Consider the following 19,095-nt stretch of genomic DNA (forward strand, 5'->3'; position numbering starts at 1 on the left):
AATACTCTATACAGTGACATATTACCACACAAGGTGTACTAATACTCCATACAGGTATATATCACCACACGAGGGGTAATAATACTCTATACAGTGACATATTACCACACAAGGTGTACTAATACTCCATACAGGTATATATCACCACACGAGGGGTAATAATACTCTATACAGTGACATATTACCACACAAGATGTAATAATACTATATACAGTTATATATTAACCAAACGAGGTGTAATATTACTCTATACAGTTATACGTCATCACATGAGGTGTAATAATACTTTATACAGCTATATATCACCACACGAGGAGTATTAATACTCTATGCAGTTATATATTATTACACGAGGGGTAATAATCCTCTACACAGTTATATATCACTACACAAGGTGTAATAATACTATATACAGTTATATTTTACCACATGCGGGGTAATAATAATACTCTATATTTATATATCCGCACATGAGATGTAACAATACTATATGCAGTTACGTATTATCACACGAGGGGTAACAATACTCTACCCAGTTACATATATTACCACACGAAAGGTGTAATAATACTATATACAGTTATATATCACCACACAAGGAGTAATAATACTCTATACAGTTATATATTACTACATGAGGGGTAATAATACTCTATACAGTTATATATCACCACCATGAGGTGTAATAATACTATATACAGTTAGATATTACTACATAAGGTGTAATAATGCTCTATACAGTTAGATATTACCAATTGAGGTGTAATAACACTTTACCCAGTTATATATTACCACATGAGGGGTAATAATACTTATACGTCATCACATGAGGTGCAATAATACTCTATACAGTTATATATCACCACATGCGGTGTAATAATACTATATACAGTTAGAAATAATACCACTCGAGGTGTAATAATACTCCATATAGTTATACGTCATCACATGAGGTGTTATAATACTTTATACAGTTAAATATCAGTACATAAGGTGTAATGATTCTCTTTACAGTTTTATAGTATCATATGTAATAATACTGTATGCAGTTATATATCAGCACATGAGCTATAATAACATTATATAAATTCATATATCAGCACATTAGGTGCAATAATACTCTACAGTTTTACGTCATCACATGAGGTGCAATAATACTGTATGCAGTTATATATCAGCGCATGAGGTGTAATAATACCCTATATGGTTATACGTCATCACATGAGATGTAATAACACTATATACATATATCAGCACATAAAGTGTAAGGGCAGTTTCACACAATCCTGACATTATTATTACTCGCAGGTTGGCGATTCATCATTAAATGAGATGTAATAACACTATGTACATTTATATACGGTATCAGCAGATATGGTGTATTAATAATACTCTACAGTTATATATTACCACATGAGGTGTGATAATACACTATCCACTTATATGTCACCATGACAACATGACTGATATAAGTTATAACAGGGTTCTGTGGGCAGCATTGGGGAATACGCCGGCGCTATAAATCAAATTAAAAAATTAAATCAATGAAAAGTAATATTTCCTTGTATATTACCACAAAACGGTGCAGCAGCGATAATTGTAGTATGTCATAACTGTATATATTACTATTACTCCTCACATGGTAATATATCTGGTGTAGCATTATTTCTTGTGTGGTAATATTATATCTGGTGTCGCATTATTCCTTGTGTGGTAATATTATATCTGGTGTCGTATTATTACTCAGTTGCTTATATTATATCTGGTGTCGTATTATTACTCAGTTGCTTATATTATATCTGGTGTCGTATTATTACTCAGTTGCTTATATTATATCTGGTGTCGTATTATTACTCCTCACGTGATAATATATACATGGATTTATTATTCATAAGACTGGTGCGCTTTGATAACCCACCAACAACATGGCGGACAGCTTGGAGAGGCGACACTGTACGGCATCCCCTAAACTCGCTTAGCCGCTCGCACTGGGAGCAGGCCGGGCGGGTCTGGAGGGCGGACTGTAACCGAGGGGGTCATGGAGTGGTTGGTTGTCTGCGGGTCACATGATCTCCAGGGGGCGGGGCTCTCCAGTATGATGGCGCTGCGCTGCTCTCCGGCGTCTCTCCCAGACTCGGTGGCTTCAGACATGCAGAATATGAGGCAGCTCTCCGGGGAGGTAAGAAGAAACCGGAGCCTCAAGGGAGGGGCCACGGGGAACACCGGGGGCTCCAAGTAACAGGGGCTTCACGGGAGACACTATATCCAAGGCTGCTATCTAATAACTGTGATGGCAAGAACCCCAATAATCGTGACAGCCGCGACAGAAGTATCATCCAGAGCTGCACTCACTATTCTGCTGGTGGAGTCACTGTGTACATACATTACTTATCCTGTACTGATCCAGAGTTACATCTTGTATTATACTCCAGAGCTGCACTCACTATTCTGCTGGTGGAGACACCGCGTACATACATTACTTATCCTGTACTGCTCCTGAGTTACATCCTGTATTATACTCCAGAGCTGCACTCACTATTCTGCTGGTGGAGTCACTGTGTACATACATTACTTATCCTGTACTGATCCTGAGTTACATCCTGTATCATACTCCAGAGCTGCACTCACTATTCTGCTGGTGGAGTCACTGTGTACATACATTACTTATCCTGTACTGATCCTGAGTTACATCCTGTATTATACCTCAGAGCTGCACTCACTATTCTGCTGGAGTCACTGTGTACATACATTACTTATCCTGTACTGCTCCTGAGTTACATCCTGTATTATACTCCAGAGCTGCACTCACTATTCTGCTGCTGGAGTCACTGTGTACATACATTACTTATCCTGTACTGATCCTGAGTTATATCCTGTATTATACTGCAGAGCTGCACTCACTATTCTGCTGGTGGAGTCACTGTGTACATACATTACTTATCCTGTACTGATCCTGAGTTACATCCTGTATTATACTCCAGAGCTGCACTCACTATTCTGCTGGTGGAGTCACTGTGTACATACATTACTTATCCTGTACTGATCCTGAGTTACATCCTGTATTATACTCCAGAGCTGCACTCACTATTCTGCTTGTGGAGTCACTGTGTACATACATGACTTATCCCGTACTGATCCGGAGTTACATCCTGTATTATCCTCCAGAGCTGCACTCACTATTCTGCTGCTGGAGTCACTGTGTACATACATTACTTATCCTGTACTGATCCTGAGTTACATCCTGTATTATACTGCAGAGCTGCACTCACTATTCTGCTGGTGGAGCCACTGTGTACATACATTACTTATCCTGTACTGATCCTGAGTTACATCCTGTATTATACTCCAGAGCTGCACTCACTATTCTGCTGGTGGAGTCACTGTGTACATACATTACTTATCCTGTACTGATCCTGAGTTACATCCTGTATTATACTCCAGAGCTGCACTCACTATTCTGCTTGTGGAGTCACTGTGTACATACATGACTTATCCCGTACTGATCCGGAGTTACATCCTGTATTATCCTCCAGAGCTGCACTCACTATTCTGCTGCTGGAGTCACTGTGTACATACATTACTTATCCTGTACTGATCCTGAGTTCCATCCTGTATTATACTCCAGAGCTGCACTCACTATTCTGCTGGTGGAGTCACTGTGTACATACATTACTGATCCTGAGTTACATCTTGTATTATACTCCAGAGCTGCACTCACTATTCTGCTGGTGCAGTCACTGTGTACATACATTATCTATCCTGTACTGATCCTGAGGTACATCTTGTATTATACTCCAGAGCTGCACTCACTATTCTGCTGGTAGAGTCACTGTGTACATACATTACTTATCCTGTACTGATCCTGAGTTCCATCCTGTATTATACTCCAGAGCTGCACTCACTATTCTGCTGGTGGAGTCACTGTGTACATACATTACTTATCCTGTACTGATCCTGAGTTACATCCTGTATTATACTCCAGAGCTGCATTCACTATTCTGCTGGTGGAGTCACTGTGTACATACATTACTTATCCTGTATTGACCCTGTTACATCCTGTATTATACTCCAGAGCTGCATTCACTATTCTGCTGGTGGAGTCACTGTGTACATACATTACTTATCCTGTATTGACCCTGAGTTACATCCTGTATTATACTCCAGAGCTGCACTCACTATTCTGCTGCTGTAGTCACTGTACATACATTACTTATCCTGTACTGATCCTGAGTTACATCCTGTATTATACTCCAGAGCTGCACTCACTATTCTGCTGGTGGAGTCACTGTGCACATACATTACTTATCCTTTATTGATCCTGAGTTACATCCTGTATTATACTCCAGAGCTGCACTCACTATTCTGCTGGTGGAGTCACTGTGTACATACATTACTTATCCTGTACTGATCCTGAGTTACATCTGTATTATACCCCAGAGCTGCACTCATTATTCTGCTGGTGGAGTCCCTCACGCTGTGTCCTCCTCTCTTCAGCAGGTCTCCCGGCTCTGTTCGGTGATATTCTCCTTCCTGAAGGAGCAGGTAGAGGTAGGTTCCCCCCGCTCTCCTGCTCTCCCATCCCCCTTGTCTTGTTTCCGGGGGACATCCTTTCTCTTCCCTCTTCCTGCAGGTGGATCAGTTCACCTCTCAGCTTGAGGACTTCGCCTCAGACAACGGGATCAGTCTGGGCCCCCTGAAGAGTATGGTGCGGAGCGTCCTGCTGGTCCTGAACGGTGAGGGGGCTGCGGGGTCCTGTCAGCGGGGTGGTGAGCGCCCCCTACTTGTCTGCTCTTGAGCCTTATTCTCTGGGTTTGTACATTTTTGCAACCTTTCTTGTTGCCTCTAAGCTTGACGGTGCAGGAACTCTGCAAACGGGACGATTAACCCCTTAATGACGCAGTCTTTTTTATGTTTTTCTTTCATTTTCTGTATTTTTCTCCCCACTTCCGTTTACCGCTCGCGGTTCGCTGTTTGCGGGGCGAGTTGTATTTTTCAATGTTAACATTTAATGTGCTGGAAACCTTTACACCATCTCAGCGGAGATAAATGGGGGAAGCAGTCAGTCCCGCCCCTCTCGTTTTTCGGGTGTGCGCCCCGCGGCCGGATCGGCTTGATTCTGTGACCTTGTGCCGCTGTACCCCTTTGGTCCGCCGACATAGCTGTGTGCGGCTCTGGTTGTGCCGGACGCCCCCCGGTTATTAGTACTGCTGCTTCAGGCCTCAGTCAGACAGCCGTTTTTCTGCACGATTTGCGCATGCGTCCGGTGATTTTATAAAACCATTGCTTTGCAATGGTATCGGACACATGAGCGCTTTTTATGCGCTCGTCCGATAAATTATAGAACAGAAATCACAGATCGCACCTATCTGCAATCTGCGATTCCTGTTCTCTTCTCTATATGCGCTCAACGGGGCCGGCGGCAGCAGCGCCGACCCCATTGAGAACATATAGAAGACAAATCATTCTCCTCTGCCACAGCTGTAACAGCTGTGGCAGAGAAAAATGATGTTTGCCCATTGAATTCAATGGAGCCGGCAATACAGCAGGTTCCACTGAAAGCAATGGGCTGCCGGCGTGCGCGGGATGAATTGTCGGGAAGGGGTTAAATATATAAGCCCTTCCCTGCAATTCATCCAGAAAAGTGTTAAAATAAAAAAAATATACATACTCACCTGCTCCCGGCAGCCGGAGTTCAGCGCGGCCGGTCTGCAGTGGGTGTGAAGGGGGTGTGAGTCAGACCTGCCCCCTGATTGGCTCAGCCGCTGTATTGCCGGCTCCATTGAATGCAATGCGCTGGACAGCTCCGGCCCGTTTCTAATGAAACGCGGCTAGGAGCAGATTTTCGGGCGATTTTCGGGCATCGGTCACGCGATTTGCGGATGCGCATCCGTCATGCGATCCGCAAATCGCGCGAAAAAACGCCCGTCTGACTAAGGCCTCAGAGTGCACAAGACTTTTTCATCACTTTTCCTTACATTTTTTTTCCAGTCCGCAGGATTCTTATATTGAAGGGGGGCCACCATAATGCCGTCCAGTAAACTTCCTTTATTCCGGCTCCTTATTGTTCTGAGATGCCACTAATCCGGCTAAACATTCACTTTCTGGATTTGTAGGAATTTCCGTGCCAAGTCGTCCTCCGCAGCGGGTGAACATCATCTTTATGGTCCGCAGTTGCTGATGTCACATCGTCAGCGCTTTAGTACTGCAGCCGCCATTAACCCTAGTGCACGGGTATTGCTGCTTACAAGCCCTGGCGCTGCGGCTGGTTGGGGGGTGGGGGGGGGGCAGAAGATGTGCAGTATGTCTAGAAGGGCCTGATAGTCCAAGTATATCTGTGAGGGTCCAGCAGTTCCGGGTCAGCGGCCCCACTACCGTTATTATAACGGCTGATTCTGTTTCATCTGCTTACCAAGGTGCTCTGAGGAGGAACCTGAAGCCGGAGGACCTGCAGGCGGACCTGGTGGTCCTAGGTGAGACTATTGTCCTGAGCGCCCCTACTGCCGCGTTGGCCTGAACGGAGTCACCAGCTGTGTGTTTTCTCCGCAGGCTTGGATGAAGACAAGGCTCGGCTCTTTGCAGACAAGGTACAATTGTGTAGTAATAAGTTGCTGCCATCACATGATGTCTTCTCTATGCTCCCTGCTGGGCAGGAGGAGGATGTAGTAGTACACCATAGCGTCACATGATGTCTTCTCTATGGTGCCTGCTGGCCGGGAGAAGAATGTAGTAATACACCGCACCGTCACATGATGTCTTCTCTATGGTCCCTGCTGGGCAGGAGGAGGATGTAGTAATACACCGCACCGTCACATGATGTCTTCTCTATGGTCCCTGCTGGGCGGAGGAGGATGCAGTAGTACACCATAGCGTCACATGAGGTCTTCTTTATTGTCTCTGCTGGGCAGGAGGAGGATGTAGTAATACACCGCACCGTCACATGATGTCTTCTCTATGATTTCTGCTGGGCAGGAGGAGGCTGTAGTAATACACCGCACCGTCACATGATGTCTTCTCTGTGGTCCCTGCTGGGCAGGAGGAGGATGTAGTAATACACCGCACCGTCACATGATGTCTTCTCTGTGGTTCCTGCTGGGCAGGAGGAGGATGTAGTAATACACCGCACTGTCACATGATGTCTTCTCTATGGTCCCTGCTGGCCGGGAGGAGGATGTAGTAATACACCGCACCGTCACATGATGTCTCCTCTATGGTCCCTGCTGGGCAGGAGGAGGATGTAGTAGTACAGTGCACCGTCCCCACGAAGGGTAAGCCATGGGCTTGTATCTAGGAGGTTCCCAGTTTGGTATTCCCTCATGACATCCATATGTATTCACAGGACACCCGTATGGGCGAGGGGCGGGGCTTATGGTTCGAATGGCAAAATAAGGGGGGGGGGGCACAGACGGGCGGCAGGTGAATAGTACAGAACCCTGAAGTATAATGAGGAGCGTCCGGTCACGGGGGGTGGGGGGTGAATAGTACATAACCCTGTATAGTTACATTGGTGGGGGTCAGTCACCTGATATATCAAAAATAACGAACTAATGCTTTAAAGTCCGGTCAGATAAGCAGACCAAATCCCAGAGGCCATAGGCCCCGCTGCACCGTGCATCCACCAGGGGGCGCATCTGAGCTCCAGGATAGATGAAGACATTGATTGTGGTGAGTATAACGTGAGGGGGAGTCACACCGCAGACCCCACACTTCATCACATTCCCCAGGACACTTACATAGACTATATCATTATATGGCCCCACCGAGCGGACCGGCTCCCTCCACGCTCAGTGAGGGCTCCCACCGTCCGTCCATCGCAGCGCAGTCGTTTTTCTAGCAGGGAACAAAGATTCCCGCAGAAAGATATTTTATGGTGTTGCCAACTTCCTTCATCTAATATTCCAATTAGACAGCTCTCTGGGCTCGGTGGGACAGGGACCCCCACAAGTTCAGAGAGGAAACCCGTGACCTCCCCTCAGAAACCCTCAATAACGGGACCCCCACATCATGTGCCAAAAATCAGAATACTCACAGGAGCACCCAATGTAGAGTGTACTCTGCCCATTATATACAATCCTGCTGGAGTGCGATAACACTGATGTACTATATACAGCTGGATCATTTAGTTATTGGCTGCTGTGGATACATATGGAGGAGATTCCAGGAGCTCCCGGAACGTATCGTCTGTTAGTGTCGGTATCTGCGTCCTCCATTTTACTAGAGCAGAGGGTATAACCTGAGAGGCTCGTATTGGGATGAGGTGGGAGTACAGCGCTGATATGAGGCCCTGGGGGCCCTGAGAGCAAAGGATGCCTATTAAGGGGTAATGGGAAATAGCCGGCCTGGGCGGTGGGAACTGCGCCTGTAAGGCATGGCTGACCGGGAGGAATCTATAGAAGTGGGAGCGGGCAGATCATATCTATTCTGTAGCTGCTCACATGAGGCCAGGGTGTCCTGTGGATAGAGGTCTGCCAGGGTGCGGATGCCATATTGTTCCCAAACCTGGGCGTCCGCCAATCTGAGCACTTCCGGGAGCCCAGGACTACGCCAAAGGGGAGTGTCAGCTATTATGTCCATAAAACGGCCAGTTGACTTGGCCTGTCGCCAGACCCCAGAGGCCAACCTATGAGCTGGTAACATTGTGCCTGTTAGGGTAGAAGGCGATTCCAACAGGGGCCACAATCTAGGGATTCTTAGGTAATGTGCCAGATGCGCCTCAGAGTTGGAGAGAGGGTCATCGCTTAGCCAGCTACTCAAGGGAATTGGCTGACTGGCCACATAGTAGAGGAACAGCTCTGGCAGGGCAGCGCCCGCATCTTGCTTCGGCCTTTAAAGCATCGAGATTCGTAATTTGGGGCGGGAGTTTCCCCATATGAAGGAAGACATCAGGGACGGCATGGATCTAAAGAAGCCGGTCGGGATATATACTGACACCTGCTGCATAATGTAAAGGACCTTTGGTAGCACTATCAGTTTGATAAGGTTAATGCGCCACTGAGGGCGGCAGGGAGCCCCGTATTTAAACTTGGACCTGAATAAGTGATACAAGTTTTGCGCTCTTTTGCCCGCTGGAGTCTTCCTGTTTTTCTTAGACACAATGGCGCTGGAACTGGTCGTCTGCTGTTATACCATCCGTGCGGAGGAACGGGGAGCTGTGCGTTCGGACACGTTAGTTGGAGCTCCAGCGCTGTATTCAGCTGACTGTGCAGCCTGTTCATCAGAACGGTTCCTGACATCCTCCTCCGACCCCTTTCAGTGATGAGTTGTTTCCGTCCGCAGGATCCCCTTTCGCTGGATGTTTTCCTCGATCACGCCATTCTCGTTATATTCTCTGCTCCATAACACACGTAAACCCCCCATGGTCAGCAGTGAGCCCCCGGCTTGTCTATCACTGATGACCGGCCTCGTTGGAAGTCGCTCAGATCGCTGGATTTTCCCATCTAATGTGGATTCACACTGAAACTGATTCACAGAAAACTTGTCACGTGATTTTATGCCGCACTCCGGGGTCATGGGCAATCTCCATACAGGGAAGCGCCAATCCTGAGAGGGCCGGGACTCTAATAAAGGGGCCATCGCTGTACATCTCTCTGTTAGGCAGATCTGTAGATTCTCACATTTCACCTCGTTTATATTTTGGGATTATTTGCTGCGGTCTCTTAATTGTTTCATGTAAGATTTCATCTTTGTGTTGCTTCCCTTGCAGTGGAGCGGCGATGCAGCGGTTCTCACGCGGTTAGCGGTTGGGCGGACGCTGAGTATTAACCAACTGGTGGACATGGAGTGGAAATTTGGCGGTGAGTGTTAGTGATGAATCTCCCCATCGCCTCTGCTGTCAGTGTGACCGCACTGTGACCATCGCTTTGTATTGTAGTTACTGCAGCAAGCAGCGAACTGGAGAAAGCCGGAAGCGTATTTCTGCAGGTAGGGGGCAGTCTGACTGAATAGAAGCCACATGTCCAGCATCTGGGGTCAGCTGACCATTTGACCTATTAGGGGACTCCGGGAAGCGAACGGCCCTCTTCATTAACCCCTTTAGTGTCACGCCTGGAAAATCTTCGGGGCTTGCTGCACGGACCATGCAGTTAAACCCCGGAAGATTTTGGTTGACAGCTCTAGTGCTGAAATATGTAAAGCACTGAGTTGTCATCTGAAATCTTCTGGGGTTTTTACTGCATACTCAGTGCAGCAAGCCCCGGAGGTTTCCCTGCCCTAAAACCAACTGTCAAAGTAGTGCAGTACTTTCAAACACTTGCAAGATTAAATTGCATTGTTGACTGCCCTGTGAGGTATGACATGGTAATAATAAACCTGCCACTGAAGGGGTTAAGGGATCCTAACTCCATTCTTTGTTTTTAATACATAGATCTGGATTAGAGATGAGCGAACGTACTCGGTAAGGCCGATTTCGCAATCGAGCACCGCGATTTTTGAGTACTTCACTACTCGGGTGAAAAGTACTCGGGGGCGCTGTGGGGCGGGGCATGGCGTGGTGGAGCGGGGGGTAGCAGCATGGAACAGGGGGGAGCCCTCTCTCTCTCCCTCTCCCCCCCACTCCCCTCTGCAACCCTCCGCTCACCCACAGCACTTCCGAGTACTTTTCACCCGAGTAGTGAAGTACTCGAAAATCGCGGTGCTCGATTGCGAAATCGGCCTTACCGAGTACGTTCGCTCATCTCTACTCTGGATCCGTGCTTCCCCTCTTGTATAGATGCAATAGAACTATTGCAATCTGCAGCCACCACTAGATGGCGCCCGATTCACTTATATACAATGTGCTCCCCCTAGTGGCAGCTGCGGGCTACTGGAATTTTTATTTTTTTTTGTTATAACCTTATGTAAAAGGAAGCGAAGCATTTGACCCTAAAAATAAAATAAACCCTCGGCCTCCTATAAAGGTGCGTCATCCGGAATGACAAAAAGTCTTAGCAGCTTTCAGAAATGTAGAAGTTCAAGTTTTTTGTTTTTTTTTTGGTTTACAGCAGTTTCTGTCTTTTTTCCCCTTTTTCTCAGCTAAAGATGGTTATTAAACAAGGCAACCAGCTGGAGCCGGTCTATGTAGGTGAGTGTGACGCCGGCCAGTATGGCGTAGATATAGAGATGAGGATGGCGGTATCCGTGGTGCAAAATAAAAAGTCTTTTTATTCCTCCCAACGCTAAAAACAATGTTTCGACTCCGTGGAGTCTTTTTCAAGTCAGGCCAGTATGGCAGGACTCTACGTAGAAGGTGAGATGCCGGATGATAGAACTAGAAGGCAAGTAACGCTGAGAACAGAGCATGGCGGCGCAACGTAGCGGAGAGTATGATAGTGTGAACGCCTGCCTACAGGTATAGTGAGAAATCATGGAGCGCCGTAGCAAAACCCAAAAGGAAGCCCTATGCTACTAATACCCCCTTCACCAGCGGTTGCTTTGGTCTCCGTGCTGCACAAGGATAAGGTGGGTTTCACACGGAGTGGACTTTCTGTGCAGACCCTCCGCACAGAAATTTCGCGGCATTTAGAGTAGCAGCAAAGTGGATTTTCAAAACCTCGTCCACAAGCTGCAGAAATAACTCGCACAAAACCCGTGTGGAAATTGGCTTGCGGTGCAGAATTCACATCCGTGGCACGTCCATTACATTACCGTCTTCGCCGTGGAATTTACCTCCTCTCAATAAGGGGGTGAATTCCGCAGAGGAATTTGCGCTAACGCCCATATCAAATGGTGCGGGTTTGGAAGCCGGCTTTCCGCGGCTGATCTGTAGCGGACATTTTGCTGCAAATCCGCCCCGTGTGGACCCGGCCTACAGCACAATACAGAGATAATGTACATGTATCGACGGGTCATGCACACAGCGATAGAACAATGGAGGGGTAATATACATGTAACCATAGACTGCTAACACACACGGCGATGTAATGCCCCATTTACATGGGACGACTGTCGGCTAAACGATCTGCAGGAGCGGGTGACATCGCCGCTAGATGTTGGCACTCATGCAGAACGTTCACGCAGGCAGATCACCGCTCCCGCTCGCTCACTTCTTGCTCAGCACTTCACAATCTATATGAGATGGAAGCGCCTGCAGGCAGCAAAAGTGAGCGATCCAGCGATGACTTGTATGCTGGTTGAAAGTGAGCCGTAAACAATGGCTGTGCAGTCAGACGTAACGATTATCGCACGTTTTCTGTCTGTTCGAGCGAATTCTAATCTTCCTATGTAAATGGCCCATAACAGCGGAGAGTTAATGCACAGGCGTCATCACTATGTCCGCTATGACATCACAACTGAGGAAGTATAACCCATAATGGCGTCACATGCAGGCATATTGTACAGGGATAATGCACACACGGGGATGTAACAATGACAGGATAGTGTACTTGTAGCCATAGAGGGATCACGTATGCTATGACATCACAACAGAGGAAGAATAAACAATGGTGTCGGGCAGGTGTATTACACACGTGATGTCACACTACTGGGGTAACGCAAAAAAAAGACTAATGGGCATTGTAGTGTAATACATGGGCTCCGTAGCAAAATAAGGGCCACAGTCAGTCCTCCCCTTCCATCGTCATCACTAACTGCAGCTTACCTCTGTGCAGTAAATGGCCCCCTTAGTTCTTAGGCGCAGCTGCTATACTTACCACCTTGCTAGTTTTGCCCGTAGGACTTGAGGGGCGACGTATGACACCAAGGCCGATCGCTTTCACCTACACCCCTTCATTGTAAGAGCCTACCCAGGTGGAGAGTCGCGGGATGGGGGTCAGAATTTCGCCGCTGTGTTCGGGTCACTGAATGGATCGTAATATATTTTCATGCATTGAATGTGCTTTCAGCTCCTCCTTATTTTCAACATCTCTGTTTGCTGTCGGTGAAGAGGAGAAAGTCTATTGGAAAGTTGCAGAACTTTTTATTATACGGATTAGGTGGTTGGACTTCCCCTTTAATGACTCCGTATGTTCCTCCCTAGAGTTGACGTTGCCGCAATTCTACAGTTTCCTCCATGAGATGGAGCGTGCCAAGAGCAGCCTGGAGTGCTTCACGTGACCAACTCGCCTTCAGGTTCACCGTGAACCCTCCGGTCGCTGTCATCATGGAGGACCAAGTACCAGCTCTGGTTAGCAGGCAGTATATGGATATGGCAGATACTGTATATAGATCGTCCGCCGCTGCAGGACAATAAAGCATTCCTAAACCGGTCTGTGGCGTCCATCATTGTAAGCCGCGCCGTGGAGCGATGTGACGTGATGTCACTCGCTACGGATGGTCACATGCTGCAGTACGGCCAAGAACACTGAGAAGTAGCTCCGGGCCGTATGCTGAAAAACACAACACAAGGCTTCACGCCCGTCAGCGCCCTTGTCATTTTCATACACTAGCGGCTCTAGAAAATGTTTTTTCGCAGAGGTAGCCTGTAAAAATCACGTCCGCCCTTACATCCGTCTTTGTGCTATGCTAATGCTTAACCCCTTAACGTCATATGATGTAAGGTTACGTCACGGCTGCGGGGTACTTAACGCAACATAATGTACCCTTACATCCTGGAAAAGTGCAAAATCAGAAGGGATCCGGCAGCAGGAGCCGCCTGTCACTGACAGCCGGCCTCCCGCTGCAACAGCTGTGGTGCATCGGGACAGTAATCCCCGCTGTTAAGCCCTTACATGCCACAATCTATGTAGATCGCGGCATGTAAAGGGCTCACAGAGGGAGTGGGTGCCCTCTGTGACATCATTGGACCCCCCCGCGATATAATCGTGGAGGGCTGACAGATTGCCATGGCAACAGGACACCAGACACAGGCGTCCTGTCTTGCCATTGTCTATGATTGCTAATACAAGCGATAAGGCATTGCAGGACAAGTCCTAGCGATCATAGCTGCTATGGCTCGGGTCCCCTACAGGGATATGAAGAGTTAAAAATAGTGTTAAAGAAAATGTAAAAGAGAAGCTTTTTTTTTTTAATGCTTTTTCCCTCTATTAGTATAGAAAAAAATAAAATGCGTGGCAAATAGCGAAACAAAATCTGAGGCCAAATGCTTGTTTTGTTCATCTTTACCTCCCCAAAAAACGCAATGAAAAAGGCCACATGTAACCCAAAATGGTGCCCATAAAAGCCACAACTCGTCACGGAAAAAACAAGAATTTTGGTATAGTTGCAGAAAAAAATGTATTGTTATTTATGCTGCGTGATTAACTATAAAAAAAACCAAAGTCTTTGGCAGAATTGATGCGTTTTCTAGACAATGTAGTTTGTGTGCCCAAAAACTGCAGCTCGTCACGGAAAAAACAAGCCCTCATACGGCCGCAGCGACGGAAAAATAAAGGGGAGATGAAAACCCCCCCAAAATCATTAGGTCATCAACGCCATCATAGGCCGTGTCCTTAAGGGGTTAAAGAATCAACTCTTCCACTAGACCTTATTAGTAATCTCCTGCTTTTTGTCTACAGCACCGCTGCAGAGCCATGTGTGTCCATGGTTACAGATAGAGATGAGCGATCCTACTCGGTAAGGCAGTTACTTGAGCGAGCATCACTCCTCGAATAACTGCTTAGTGATCTGAGCAGGCTCGGGTGGGCTGCGGGAGGAAGGGTGAGAGAGATCTCTCTCACTCTTCTCACTCCGCTCTGCTCCCCCCGCAGCCCACCCGAGCCTGCTCCGATCACTAAGCAGTTATTCGAGAAGAGCGATGCTCACTCGAGTAACTGCCTTACCGAGTAGGATCACTCATCTCTATCTGTAGCCGGGTCATCAGTGCTAGACTAGCCGGGGTCTCACTGCCAACCGTGGGGGCTTTTTCCTCTAACGGTGTGGAGAGTATACAGAGAATGGCGCGATCAAGGAAAACATCCAACGAAAGGGGATCCTGCGGACGGAAACAACTCATCACTGAAAGGGGTCGGAGGAGGATGTCAGGAATCATTCTGACCAACAGGCTGCACAGTCAGCTGAATACAACGCTGGAGCTCCAACTAACGTGTCCGAACGCACAACTCGCCGTTCCTCCGCACAGATGGGCATTTGCACTGCAGAGTGTCGATGGGTGATAGTAGGAGCCCCCTCACCCCACCATCTGCTTACATGCTGCAGTTGGTATTGATTGTGGCATGTAAGGGGTTAAACTGCCTGGATCTGAGGTTTCTCCATTCCTGGCAGTTAGAGCAGGAGCCGGGCTGTTCGTAGTCAGCTGAGCCACCACCTTAAAGACATATGTGCAGGTTTAAAGCTAATCAGTGAGGTCAGTAAGAAGGCGTATTGGTCATCATTAAGGGGTTAAAAGGTTCCCTGTTGCCCTACACCAGTGCATGCTGGGATCTGTGGTTTTATAATGATGGCATTGAGCAGGGTCCGCGGCCGGCCACCATGACGTTCTCTTACAATGTCTGTTCACATCTGCGTCAGTAGAGGCTCCAGCACTGATCCCATCGTAAGGCGCGGGGCTCGTCAGCTGCCGTTCACATCCGTCTTCTGCTGGATTCGGTTCCTCCGTCACTTTCGTCTTCTATGAGGGAGTAGCTCAGCTCTACTGCAGTGAACGTGCCATAGCTGCAATACCGCACATGACCTGTAGGCAGGGTTGGCGCTGTTTTTGGAAGTAAGCATCCATGTTTTCCAAAACCGAGACGACCACTTTAATAAAATGCCAGTCTGTTGGGCGCCCTTTGTCTCTAACGAGCTGAGACCTTTCAAAGCTCCTGGATGCAAATAAGGTTTCCATTCACTGACAGCAAGCAGATGTCTTCAAAACGGTCAGGTATTGAAACACAAACTATATATCATATAAGGGGGCGTTCCCTTTTATATAGTGTATATAATAATAATTACTGGCACAGGGATTGGTGGTGCCCATGTATAATGAATGTATGGTGGCCATTTAGGGTATAGTGTCTGTATAGGGATATATGTATATGGGCCGTGCCCATATAGGAAGCGCTATGCCCAGCCTAGTGTATACAGGCTGCATTGCATATTGAGTAGTGTATGTAATCTGTGGGGCTCCCCTGACTGTATGTGGGATGTACATAGCGGACGCGCTGGGTGTTGGGCGTTTAGGTTCCGTGTATTTGGGGTACAGTGTGGATATTGTATATATTGGGTATATGGGATGCAGTGTATACAGCGTACACTATGTATATTGGGTGTGGGATTTAATATACAGGTTATTACAAGTGATCTTCCCCATGTGAACGTATTAAGGTGATTTCTGTGTTCTACTTGTCATTCATGGGTTAATACAAGGGCGGTTTCACACGGGCGCATTTGCACGCACGGAGCGCAGAGAATAGAACCCATTTTTTTCAATGGGTTCACTCTGATTTTCGCTTTTGCGTGACGCATGACACCGCAGCATGCTCTATTTTAATGCGCATACGGGTCTTTGGGGGGTGCAGATACACACCCACGCGATTTGCGCATTACGCTGCGCAATTTCATTTGGAAAAGAACACACCGGGGACTAAGGAAGCTACATGGCGTGGCTGTGCCCATGTGTGCCCATGGGAACGGTCCCGGTCAGCGCAAAAAGTAAAGTAAAATGCCCACGATAATGTGGCGTTCACGGTGAAAAAAAGATCATGTTACCGCGTGCATTTTGTGCGTCCGCTCGTGGGGGAAGCGGCCCGAAGTGTGACGGTTTTAAAGCAGCACAGATCTGAGCTCCCCTTGGCAGAGCGTGGTGTGGCCTTCCCTGTAGACCCGGTCATTATATCCGCGTTCTCTCGCTCTTATCAGTGGCGGCGCTGTAAGCACCTCGTCCCGTAATGTATTCATCCATAGGTGTTCAGGGCCGTTCGCACGGGACGATAATTGCGCAAAATGGTTAAACCAAGCGAATTTAGGCAATAATTATCGCGTCTAACCGCACGGCCGTCGGGCGTTATGCATTTACGTATCGTTGGTTCTTCACTTTCAACCAGCATGAAACTCATTGCTGACTTCCCGTAAACGCTCCCCGCTCAGCGCTTCACATGGAATGTGACAAAAGAAGTGGTGTGACGGCATAAATGAGGCAAAAAACGTAAAAAAGATACGTTCTTCCTCCATAAATGTGCGATGTGTCGACTTGGGGGTCTTTATCAAGCATCTATATACCAAGGCGATACGCCGCACAATTGTTTGGAGGAATAAAGGGTCTTCTAAACTTTTTTGCACCGTTTATGCCGTCAGACTGTTTCTTTGGCGCATCCTTGATTTGGGCTCCTGCCTGTGACGGGAGCGGCGGCTCGGGTTGTGCCGCTGGCATACGGTTTTGTTTGTCTCACACAAAATGTGAAGCGCTGAGTGAGAAGCCAACGATGATCTGCCTGTGTGAACGCTCTGCACGAGCGCCAACAACCTGTGATGTCTGCGCTCGTGTAGTTGTTTAGATCAGTGATTCTCAAGGTGGGCGTTATTGCCCCCCGTGGGGCGTTTTTACTTCTCAAGGGGGCGGTGGAGCGAAAAGGAGCAGCAGGGGAGCGTTGAAACAGAAAGGGGAAAGGGATGTGTTGTTTGTATAGTGCCAACTTATTCCGCAGCGCTTTCAGGTAATTTATTTATTACCCCGCACTCATTTTACCGACCTCGGAAGGATGGAAGGCTGAATCAACCTTGATCCAGATACCTGAACCAAGCGGGGATTGAACTCACAACCTTCAGGTCGTGAGCGAGAGCTTAGGACTGCATATTGCTGCCACATGACAGTGGGTTCTGTGTTTGCCTTGTTGATTTTTTTTTCCGTCTAGTAACTACATTTTTCTAAAAATTAGTAGTGATACTTCAGTTTTCGGCGATAATCTGTCCAAAAACAATCGGGGAAATCCGAAACTACTCTGGGAGTTTTAGTCTTAGTGGACGCCAACACTGATCTAGAGACGCACACAATTGAAAGTTGCAGCCAATCAGGGGCATTATGGAATACGGCGGGTTAGGTTGTTCTTTAGGTTATCCAGTGTGATTGATCTGTAGCGGAGTCATGGAGTTATAAAAGTTATACATCATTGTTACCAGGTGGCGGGGCGCTGGGTCCTGCGGTCGGGGCACCTCCCCCCGGCTTGTTGTCCAGGGGCGCGGGTGGCTGGTTGGCGTGGTGCTGTTGGTGTGGGTCCAGGCGGCGCCAGGCGCATCTGTAGTCGGCCCCGTGCATTAGCACCTTTTAAATAGGGCTGTGGGAGTGCGTGTCTTCCTCTCTCCACCCCGGGGCGGAGGCTGGTGTTTTTATGGCTGGCAGTGACCTGCATTCACTGCCAGTTATTTGGTTCCCTTCAGGGTGCGTGCATCCTACCTCTGTTGGTCTCCAGCAGTTTCAGCTTGTTCTGTCATATCTGCCAGGTTGTCCCATCTGCCTCGGTCTGCTTGTATTGTTCTGTTGGTTGTATCATCTGCCCATCCTGTCGGTATTCTACCTTGTTACATCTCGGTGCGCCAGTGTCCCCTCTCGGCCCCTAGTGAGAGGAGGGACCGCCGCCCAGTTGCCCGCCTGGGGTTAGCCAGGAGTGGAGGCAAGTAGGCAGGGACAGGGGGTTGCGGGTAAGTTCTAGGGGAACCTGGGCTGGCCCTTAAATTACCCCGTGGGTCTTGTTTGGTTCTCGAATGGAGACTATGAATGTCCTTGCTAGTAGGTTGCAGGATCTAGTGGGCGTGATCCAAGACCTGTCCGGTCATATGGTGGCTCAGGAGCAGCGAGCGTTGGTGCAGGTTCCTGCCGCCCCGTCTATCCCTGAGCCCAAGTGTCCTCTCCCTGAGGTGTTTTCCGGGGAGAGAAGTAAGTTTTTTTGTTTTTCAAGCTGTATTTTCGGATGCGGCCCTGAAAGTTGATTCTGTCCTTACTTCGGGTCCCCCCAGACATGGGCCTATTCCTTGCCCGAGAGTTCGGCTTGCCTGCAGTCAGCTGATTTGTTTTTTCAGGAACTTGGAGGTATTTTTGATGAGCCGCACCGTGCGGGGTTGGTGGTATCTCATCTCGTGTCTCTACGTCAGGGGCAGCAGTGGGTAGAGGACTATTGCTCTGAATTTAGACAATTTAGTGAAACCTCCTGGAACGATGGCGCCCTTAAAGATGTGTTTTTGTTGGGTCTTTCTGATGATGTCAAGGATCTACTCATTTCTCATCTCGCTCCCGTGACACTCGATGAGGCGATG

The 19,095-nt window shown here is 47.9% G+C and overlaps 1 protein-coding gene across 1 annotated transcript; it reads left to right on the top strand.

Annotated features, from left to right (window-relative positions):
• The first annotated feature begins 2,072 nt into the window (after positions 1–2,072).
• COMMD7 (COMM domain containing 7) lies at positions 2,073–13,178 on the top strand. The gene is made up of 9 exons (XM_066588154.1): positions 2,073–2,179; positions 4,495–4,548; positions 4,631–4,733; positions 6,414–6,470; positions 6,547–6,584; positions 9,701–9,791; positions 9,869–9,918; positions 11,008–11,056; positions 12,950–13,178. Exons 1-9 carry the CDS (start codon positions 2,096–2,098, stop codon positions 13,024–13,026), a joined length of 603 nt encoding a protein of 200 aa, XP_066444251.1. The 5' UTR covers positions 2,073–2,095; the 3' UTR covers positions 13,027–13,178.
• Positions 13,179–19,095: the final 5,917 nt, after the last annotated feature.

Source organism: Eleutherodactylus coqui, chromosome 13 (assembly GCF_035609145.1).
Source record: "Eleutherodactylus coqui strain aEleCoq1 chromosome 13, aEleCoq1.hap1, whole genome shotgun sequence".
NCBI classification, from domain to species: domain Eukaryota; kingdom Metazoa; phylum Chordata; class Amphibia; order Anura; family Eleutherodactylidae; genus Eleutherodactylus; species Eleutherodactylus coqui.

Coding starts and splice junctions, on each gene's coding strand:
- COMMD7 (XM_066588154.1), top strand. CDS start 2,096: ATGATGGCGCTGCGCTGCTCTCCGGCGTCTCTCCCAGACTCGGTGGCT. Junction 9,792..9,868: donor CATGGAGTGGAAATTTGGCG/GTGAGTGTTAGT, acceptor TTTGTATTGTAG/TTACTGCAGCAAGCAGCGAA. Junction 9,919..11,007: donor CCGGAAGCGTATTTCTGCAG/GTAGGGGGCAGT, acceptor CCTTTTTCTCAG/CTAAAGATGGTTATTAAACA.